The sequence below is a fragment of the Daphnia magna genome, linkage group LG2 (genome assembly GCF_020631705.1).
Source record: "Daphnia magna isolate NIES linkage group LG2, ASM2063170v1.1, whole genome shotgun sequence".
Lineage (NCBI taxonomy): Eukaryota > Metazoa > Arthropoda > Branchiopoda > Diplostraca > Daphniidae > Daphnia > Daphnia magna.
Window position 1 is genome coordinate 14,158,389 of NC_059183.1, and position 9,659 is coordinate 14,168,047.

At 39.8% G+C, this 9,659-nt stretch overlaps 2 protein-coding genes and 1 long non-coding RNA gene across 3 annotated transcripts; 2 read left to right on the forward strand and 1 right to left on the reverse strand.

The window, feature by feature from the left end:
• The first annotated feature begins 67 nt into the window (after positions 1–67).
• On the forward strand, positions 68–1,592 carry LOC116916739 (isoaspartyl peptidase/L-asparaginase). The gene is made up of 5 exons (XM_032922072.2): positions 68–293; positions 353–547; positions 616–693; positions 754–973; positions 1,025–1,592. Exons 2-5 carry the CDS (start codon positions 355–357, stop codon positions 1,464–1,466), a joined length of 933 nt encoding a protein of 310 aa, XP_032777963.2. The 5' UTR covers positions 68–293; positions 353–354; the 3' UTR covers positions 1,467–1,592.
• A 66-nt stretch (positions 1,593–1,658) lies between these two features.
• Positions 1,659–3,056, forward strand: LOC116916743 (WD repeat domain-containing protein 83). Its single transcript, XM_032922077.2, is given in 7 exon segments — positions 1,659–1,737; positions 1,797–1,887; positions 1,951–2,086; positions 2,156–2,490; positions 2,570–2,678; positions 2,742–2,913; positions 2,915–3,056. Coding segments are annotated over 6 exon segments (918 nt in total). The 5' UTR covers positions 1,659–1,737; positions 1,797–1,805; the 3' UTR covers positions 2,999–3,056.
• On the reverse strand, positions 2,705–5,323 carry LOC123469983. The gene is made up of 2 exons (XR_006643326.1): positions 3,718–5,323; positions 2,705–3,568 (listed from the first exon to the last, which is right to left on the reverse strand). It is a non-coding gene; the product is annotated as an uncharacterized LOC123469983 (long non-coding RNA).
• Between the last annotated feature and the right edge of the window lie 4,336 nt (positions 5,324–9,659).

Genomic DNA, 9,659 nt, shown 5'->3' on the forward strand with positions numbered 1-9,659 from the left:
CCGATCGCCGATAACAATAACATCACAATTCACAACACGAATCCATAATCAGATTCTGGCATTCAGTCCCATCTGCTCCAATCTTCCAGTTAGAAACTAGCATTTGTTGTTCTATACAAAAAGAAACTTTATTTTTTATTTTATCTGAAATTTGGGTGGACGAACTGTCAATAACTCCATCAAAAAGGTGGTTAACCCTTGTCTGTGATGTGCTATTTATGCGGCTGTTGAGAGGGGCGGAACTGTCAGTCTGTCAATGTAGTTTTGTTTCAGGCGCATCCCTCTGAAGACAGGTATTTCTGGTTTCTTGCCCTAAGGACGCATATTTCGTCAATTCACTACGTTGTTACAGATATGATTGAACCAGTCATACTTGTTCACGGTGGTGCCGGAGACATCCCTGAATGGCGTGTTCCGCTAAAAATGCATGGTGTTCGAAAAGCTGTCAAAGCTGGCTACGAAATTTTGTCGAATACCGAAGGTTGCGTGCTAGATGCCGTGGAAGCTGCCATAAAAGTGATGGAAGACGACGAAGCTTTCAACGCAGGTACAAACACTGCTGTATCCATTGTTCATGCACTTTTGCAATCATTTTATGTTTCTCGTACCCCATAGGAAAAGGATCAGTGCTGACGATTAAAGGAACTATCGAAATGGATGCCATTATCATGGAGGGGGAAAATCTAAAAACAGGTACATATGGTAATGCAGCGCACAAACAAAGAGTCTCCTCTTAATCCGAGCACATATTAGGCGCTGTTGCTGGATTAAGCAACGTAGCCCATCCAGTGACGGTTGCCAGACTCGTGATGGATACTACGCCTCATATTTTTTTAGCTGGGCCTGGTGCAAATGACTTTGCCATGGAAAAGGGAGTGCCGTTCGTACCCGACGACGAGTTGATTACAGATTTTGCTCGTCAAGCTTTGGAAGATTTTATTCACGGAAAAGGAGAAGCCACCAGTGAACTCGGGTAATGAATTTTCCATACCAAAGTTATGCCATAGTACACGTGCAATTTTAGCAAGGAAAGCAAGTACGGAACTGTTGGTGCGGTAGCCATTGACCGTTATGGCCACATGGCTTGCGCAACATCGACTGGAGGAATGACGGGGAAACTTCCTGGAAGAGTTGGAGATACTCCTCTTGTTGGGGCAGGGGGGTATTGCGATGACGCTTCAGGGGCTTGTTCCGCAACAGGCCATGGCGAGTCTATCGCCAGAGTGTGCTTATGTCATCATATTATTGGACTGATGCAGTCCGGTTTGGGCCCAAAACAGGCTACGGAATTAGCCCTTACGAATATGCATGAAAGGACAGGAGGCACCGCTGGAGCAATAACTCTCTCGAATAATGGGCAAGTAGGAATACATTTCAATTCCAAACGCATGGCTTGGGCGTACGCGCAGAATGGTGAAATTCATTCGGGTATAAATCCAGATGAAGATGAGATCGAAAGCATATGAAGATAACAAAAGCCAAAGGCCCCAAGGGAAAGAAATACTGCGATTTTCTTTTGTAACTAGTGCAAATATACAAAAATTGGCTAATAAAATTTGATAAAGAAGAAAATAAAGCTAACTATTTCGAAACTGGTTTTGGTTTTGCGTTGAATTGTTGATTACAAAAAACATGAAGATTATTTCAATCCTTGTAGTAGCAGACGAAATCGGTATGTTTTGACAGCATCGGACTCGCATGAGTTGTTTATTTTTACTCCTGATAAACTGTTAGAACGTAAAGCAACATAAATACTACAAAACTATTAGAATATTGGTTTATATTGTTATTTAAAGTTGAATAGCATGGCAACCAAAAGTTATGTAGGCCATTTGTCCAAAGAAATTGCCTGTAAACAAGGAGCTGTGAGAGCAGTAAGATTTAATGGTAAATATTTTTCGTTTTTTGCACAAAAAGTTTAGATTTGCAGTGTCATTTTCTTATATACAGTTGAAGGCGAATATTGTTTAACATGTGGATCAGACAAAAGTGTAAAATTGTGGAATCCTTATCGTGGAGCCCTATTGAAGACATATTCTGGCCATGGTTATGAAGTATTGGATGCCCAGAGTAGCTGTGACAGTAGGTAAAGTGTAGGGATTTGTTTTTTTTTTGTTAGGATAATAACAAATTACATATTCTTATTTAATTTAAGTCATATAGTTTCCTGTGGAATGGACAAAACAATTATTCTGTGGGATGTTTCAACTGGACAATCTTTACGTAAATTCCGTGGGCATTTGGGAACTGTCAATTGTGTGAAGTTCAATGAGGATTCCTCAGTAGCTATATCTGGCAGTGTGGACACATCAGTCAGGTGTTGGGATTGCAGATCTAAGAAGCCAGAAGCATTTCAAATTATGCAGGAAGCTAAAGACAGTGTTAGCTCTGTTCAAGTTACTGACCATGAAATTCTAACTGGATCACTAGATGGCCAAATCAGGCGGTACGATATCCGAAACGGGCAATTGATTGCTGATGAAATGGCTCGTAAGTCCTTTTTAGTTTTTACTGAATTTAGTTTTGTCTGTTCTGTTGGGTGTAAAAAATTTATATACTTGTTTACTAGAACCTATAACTTCGGTTTGGTTTACCCGTGACGGCCAAGGACTACTCGTCTCTTGCCTAGATAGCACCCTTCGTTTGATTGACAAGGATACTGGTGAATTGCTACAAGAGTAATGCATACGTTTTTCCTTCTACCTTTTCGAATTTAAGTTATTGATGTATTATTTCATCAGGTACACTGGACACATCAACACGGAATACAAAATCGATTGCTGTCTTGATCATACCGATAACCACGTTATCTCGGGTTCAGAAGACGGTACCGTTTATATCTGGTCCTTAGTAGAAGGCCAACTCATAGCAAGACTGGAACACGTTGGTTCGAAAGTTGTCCATTCAGTATCTCCCTCACCCATCTCAGGCTTGGATCCTAACTGCAGCTCAAAACAGCATTTATTTATGGAAAGATGCACCTGAAGACGAAAAGTAATTTGATATTTAACAACTTTTGGAACGTGCTGTTGTAAAATAAAAACGTCTTTGATACAGCTTGTTCTAAGTTTGCTTTATACAGCCGTAATTATTTTCCGTATGATGCACACATCATTTCTGTACATCCAAGCAGTCTTTATCGTATGCAGCCTGTGGCGGGGATCTATGTTTCCCCATAACAAAGAGGTTTCAGGATGTTAACGACCATTACGCCATTATTCAACACCTTGTATGTATTATGTTATCAGGGATCTCAAAAACTTGAATAAGCTCGCTTTCCCGTTGGACTCATCCCCCCCAACTACCTACATCTAGAGCAGGTTTCCGGATGGAAAGCTGCATTAAGACCAAGAAGAGGACAATTAAGATTCGCTCTTTGTATTTATATATATTTACCGTTTGATTGAATGTGAATAGCTGTGGTTTTTCGTCATGAAGTCCTTCTTTTCGCCAGGGGCGTTCCAATTTACAAAAACTATTTGATTTTACGACAAGATGGATTTAAAAAAAACAACCGGGCTAGGTCAGTAACCCTTAGTAGGCAAATCGTCAATCATCCCCACGACAGCTAGATTTAAAATTTAAAAGAAAAAAGAAATCGAAAATTAGCCGGAGGGTATGCATGATAGGGATAACATTTTCCTGCAAGGCAGAAACGCTTTTTAAAAGAAATAGGCAGGAAGTGATGGTTAAAAAGATATCTACACTAGAACCGACCTGGAAGAGGACAACGACCTCGAACTTGTACGTTGTACGGTATACTGGATCTTTTGACGCAGAGCGGTCAATTACCTGTTGTCAATCTTTTCTGTCTTTCGGTTTCAACACTTTTTTTTTTTAGTTTTCAAAACCATCTAGAAAATACAAGGGAACACAAACTCGATTATTTTGTTTTCTCACTGCGTTATCGAAGTAAGCTATCGTCTATGACGGCCATCGGAGTCATTAGACGGAAAGAAACGACAACGATAATCGAAATGGTAGATTGTCTTTTAAGATGCCCCAATAAAGGGTGATGAGAAAAACAAGTTACATTTCTTCCGCTGAACCTACGGCAGCCAAGAATATATCAGAAGAAAAAACCTTGATGAATTGTGCGTGTGACCTTAATTACATTTGTCGACCTTTATGATGTATTACACTCGACAAATGATCTCGATTCGGCACAGCGTGTGATAATTGCGATCCGCGAAATTTTTTTACGCACATTAACACGTTGAATTGTGAGACACAATTGTACTGACGACTCTTGAACTTTGGGGAACAACCGTTTTTGCGCCCACACTGCTGCTGGTGTCGGAACAAAAGAATCCCCGTCGTTAGTTGTCAGTAAGGATGTAACAACAATACACAACATACGGAAACGTGTACGCATCCATCAAGTGAGTTGTTCCGTCAATGATATAAAGCATTCTTTGATGTTATGTTCATACATCCTAAAGAATATACGATTATACTATTGTGGTGCAGAGAGGCAGCCTTTGCAATGGGGATGCAAAGTACCATTGTATAAAATGAGCTTATTGCTTGAAAATGCTTCAAATAGTTTAGCGAGTAGTACGAAAAGGAAATTAGTGTGGCTGCTGAACTTTCAAAACTGGTTGACTCATTTAAGGATAACATCACCCCGTAAAGGTAGCTGAAGATTGCCGTGGAGGTGAAGACTACCTGTTGTTCAGCTTCCTATACCGACCACCACGAACAGGGATCAACTGCAACTTCAACAGCAGTTCCATCAACCAACATCTCGTCTTGAACAGGAAGAACCTCAACGACACACACGTGCTGTTCATCACACGCTGGTTCAGGTAACTCAACCTTTTGAAGCGCCCTCTTTGACGCAATCGCACATTTGGTCCACAAATGATGAAGTATCCACGTCAACAATGACACCAAAGGGATCGAAGATTGAGTCCGCTGCACAAGGATCTTGCACAGCGCCCAACGATGGTGCGCAGTTTCGGCCCCTGATCCAAATCGTCCAACTCCTGCAGCTTCCGGAACGCGCGTCACTCTCTCGTCATCTTCTGGAGGCACAATGTTAACCTCACCCACTGCCGCTGGATTGCTTCCATTGACTTGCACGATTTTTGCACTCAGTTTGGCATAAGCTTTCCACCCTAGCCAGCATCCAATCGCAACGGCACCCGCTCCAAAGGCCACTACACTGAACGCTTTAGCTGATAGTTTCGATTGATTCTGATAGACTATCGGAAGCTATCAATCGATATTTATGATTGCAAAAAATGAGTAATTTTTAACTTTTAGATTCCCATATGAACGAATGTACACTGCTTCATTTGGTGCATGTTTCCCTATGCGGGCAGAGCAATCTGCGGGTGTTTTGAATACATTTTCTTTATTTATTTTAGTTTCCACTTTCTAACACACTTGTAGCAGTAAATATATTTTTTAAAAGATCGTATGTAACCGTCAAAATACCAAGAACTTAAAGAAAGTGTTGGATCCCCTTCTCCCTATACATAGTAATTCTTCAACATGCCACGAATTAACATGTCCATGTCTTGTTCTAGCCGGCCAGTGGCCAACAAAAGATTGCCCTCATCATCGTAAAAGTGATTAAAACTAAATCTAGAGAAAGTGTCTAAAGAGGGAACAACAGGGTGGCAGAAGAAAAACGAAGACTATAACTTTCCGTTTCGTAAAGCGGCGCCAAAGAGTCGCCTAGTCGGTCTTACACGGTTCAGGGTTCTTAAAGAGGTACACCTTGTATTTGCATGTCCGATAGGTAACGAAAAGAATGGTTGTCGTTGAAGAGCGTAACAGGAGGGAGGATGCAACCGCACACCCTTTTCTCTTCGTCTAAGAAAACCCTCTGAAAAGAGAAAAGAAGACTTAAAAAACTGTTCAAATACAGATAAAACAGAGTTGGAATCTTTAAAAAAGAATAGGGGAGATGGGGGGGGGTTAGCATCGAAGAAAGAAAATTAAAAAATGCCTTCACTTTCTCCTGTTGGTCACTTTCGCCTCGTTTAGAAATGTTTTCCTTTTCTCCGCCTTAGTTGAACGATTCCCCTTTATTTCTTCTATATATCCCCTTCCGCTTTGAAAAATTGTTGGAAAATTTCCCTTTTATAATAACCAAGCAACCAAGATTTTCAAAAGTTCTCTGGCAATGTTTTCATTTCGACCACCATGAGGGTAAAATTTATTCGAGCGGAGAAGACTGCTTAGCGTAACAGAGAAAATTCAGCAGGTGACGGTGTATTTTTTGTTGTTGCTGCCTTTCTCTATTATATACACAATCAAAATGATTGTATATAGTTTTAAAAAGACTAATGACGTAAGACTTGAAATTATAAACCCAAAATAACATCTGGTTCCCATCGTTTTTGTTTTTTCCACACATTTAAATCTTTATCTCACTTCTGTGAATGGCTTTCCCGCAAAAGATATATGGTGACAGAAGGTATAAATAAGGAGGTAAGACAATAGTTGATTAACAGCTGTGTCTGAATGTTCAACAACCACCCTCCGAACATATTTATTTCATTCTCGTACAATTCATTTCCTTAACATCTTTCTTGGTTTTCTATATAGTGAAAGTGTAGGTTATTTATCTTCCTAATTTTTCGAAAGGGAAAAGAAAGGCATAATCGTTTGTCGTTCAATAATTGTCAGCTCTTGTATTTGAACCGAACCAATTCTCTCCTTCCAAAAGGAACTGCACTTCAAGTATACTTTTTTTAACAACCGAACGACTTCCATTCGGCTTGACAATGATGAAGCTAAATTTTGAGTTTTTGTCATCACAAAGTCTAACAGTACGTGTTCCCGATGGATTCGGTTACGCGGACTTGATTGAACGACCAAGTTACAATACAAGAAAGAAACAGGCTGGACGAACGGTCCCCTTTCTCCGATTTCTGATTAAGTGTCCCGGAAATAAATCAAACTGGACACACAATTTTTCGGTTCGAACAACAACAAAAAAAGGGGGGGATAGCGGTAAACGAAGGAAAGCAACGGTCAAAATTCATCGTGGAAACGTGATTTCTAAACATGAACAACTAAAAAAAAGAGGGAAAAATTCCCAAGTTTGTGATCACGTCCACCGATTTTCTCCGGCTTTCAACTTGTCCACCATTTTCCCATTGGAAACACACCACTTTCACTATGGGCTTTTAATCTAACGCGTGAACGCAACAGCGTCGACTGTATATAGCTACGTGGTTTTCTTACATCAGTAAACGCTATTGTATTTTCTTTCTATACGCACTCTGGTCAGTGGCGTGACATTGTTGGTCGATTCTCACATAGATTAGGCCTGTTGAACAGAGATATTAACACGAAACACATAGAGAAAACGAATGGGTCACAAGCGAGAACAATGCGTCAGGGTATGGATAGAAAGTCGGTTGAAATGAAAAGTATAACGTTCTCAATAAGGAAATGGAAGAGTAGACCTATACATATACGATCCAGCTTTCCCCAAAATGTAAATTCTCACGTATCAATTTAATCGACAGCAAATCTGAATGAAAAATAAAACGCTATATGCGACTGTCTAAATTTATTATTACACGATTGGTTTATATCATCAACTCAGAAAGATGTAATATAAATTTTAATGCATCGCTATATATCAAGCGATCAAACTTTCGTTTACAACGAGCAATTTCTACCTGTCAGTGTTGGATTTCATTAGCGACTTCTCTCCGCCGAAAGCCATCAGCGAACGTGAATGATAGCGCGATAGGGAACGATCGCATCCATGTCAGTTCATTCCCGCACGATTTTTTCGCTTTCGTTTTGTCATTATAAAATGCACGTGTATAATAACGTCATATATTTGTGCGCTGATAATCAAACTGGAGAATTTCCTGCCGCTTATCAATGGCAGGAAATGTGGATGATTGAGCTGTTGCTAGTGAAAGCTATCGGACACTTGTTATTGTGTGTTGTGATCAAGCACAATAGGAACCTGTCTTTCGGACCCAACTTTCCCCTCAAGACTCTTTCGTTTCGGCCCCACCGTCCATGTGATTGCCGCTCGTGAAAAACACGTGTCCCGCACACGTATGTTACACAATGAAGGCATTCAATCGACTATGTCACACACGCACAGATTCATCGAGCAGTTCTCTGAGCAACTGTCTTATAAATATTCAAATTCAATACACAAGGACCTGTTCTGATGTAACCAAACGATATGGAATTTAGTTAAATGGGTTTTCAAGTCGTGAATAATGAGGACCATCGTCATTCGGTAGAGTGAAGAAGATGGAAACGATAAGAGCTTTAAAAGAATTCAAAGAAATAAAAAATAAAAGAATGATGACCTACTGCGGGAGTGCTGACGGCACTTTAAGTGGTACTAAAGAAACACCCTAGTCATATAATGCTCTATTTAGAAAAAAAAAATGATAAGAGATTTTTTTTCTTCTCGTAAACAGAACGAGAAAAAAACAAAAAGGAAATAGCCACAAAAATTGAAGACTGAAAAGAACAAACAATTAATACATTTAACGAAGAACACGCCTCGTGTACAGTATCCTATATCTATAGGGCGTCACCAAAATCATCCAAACACGCCGCCATATTAACGTGTCTTTAAATGAATGTAATCTCTTTCCGTATATGTATACCTCGCCCTAAACTTCTTCCTCATCAACGGCTGTATACCCTTTGAATGAGCCATCGTTCTACATCGAATTTCCTTTTTCCGGCTTCTTCCCAATAAAAAAAAAGATATTATTGATGTTTGGTGTTTTGAGAACGCGGCAAAATTGCAGCCATCTTTTTTGTTTTTAAACGATAGAAAAAATTAAAAACAATCACTTTTCGAATTTTCCTTGATCTTTTTATTGTTTTATTTTTCGTTTGTTACAGTGATGAAAAAAAAATCACGAAATTGATGTACCGCAAGGCAGCAAAAAAGCCGGAGCAACCAGTCGCTCAATATTATAGATAGTATAAGCGTACAAAAAAAAAAGTAAAGCGGGTCAACCAGGTACAACAACAGAAATTTGAAACAAAAACAAAATATAACGACGGACAGCGACGAAGGCTTTTTCCCGACTTCCTACACTCGAATTTCCTGAATTTTCGTTGCGTCGATGGCGACACAGCTCGCTTGTCATTCCCGTTCCAGTATCTCTCTCTCTTCTTTTGTTGTCAACTGTTTTATTTTTGCCGATCGAATCGCAAGCGCTTGGCTCACCACCGCGAGAAATATGACCTCGTTATAGGAAAGCATTGCACGGTTAAATGCTTTAAGACGGTATACCTTAATCATGCTTTAATACGGTTTATCATGCTCTATTCTACGGCTCTCTGACAATCTTTTTTTCTTTCCCGATTTCCCCTAGAAGAAAAACCCGTTTCTATTGTCCTAGCAAATTTCAATGTAGAACTTTAAAAAATTTAAAGCGATGCTCGGTGGTCCAGAGCTCCGAGAGTTTCAGAGTTTACATGATTTGATCCCACCTTTGTGTTCGCGTACACATGAAAAGCAAATCATTTGAGATGTAGAAACGCCTCTTATTTAAGAAGAAAAGCTTTTCTTCCGATGCGGAATCCACCCCCTTCTTGCAGCGCTAATGATTTCCGTGGAAAACTTCATTTAGCAATCGGAATTACCCTCTCCCCCGAGTGATGAAGGTTGTGTGTTATTCAACTCTTCTAACCTCTTTTTT

Bases quoted from the DNA above. Each gene is read 5' to 3' on its own strand.
- LOC116916739 (XM_032922072.2), top strand. From the start codon at position 355: ATGATTGAACCAGTCATACTTGTTCACGGTGGTGCCGGAGACATCCCT. The intron at 694-753 runs GTACATATGGTA...AGCACATATTAG, and splicing joins GGGGGAAAATCTAAAAACAG to GCGCTGTTGCTGGATTAAGC. The intron at 974-1,024 runs GTAATGAATTTT...GTGCAATTTTAG, and splicing joins GAAGCCACCAGTGAACTCGG to CAAGGAAAGCAAGTACGGAA.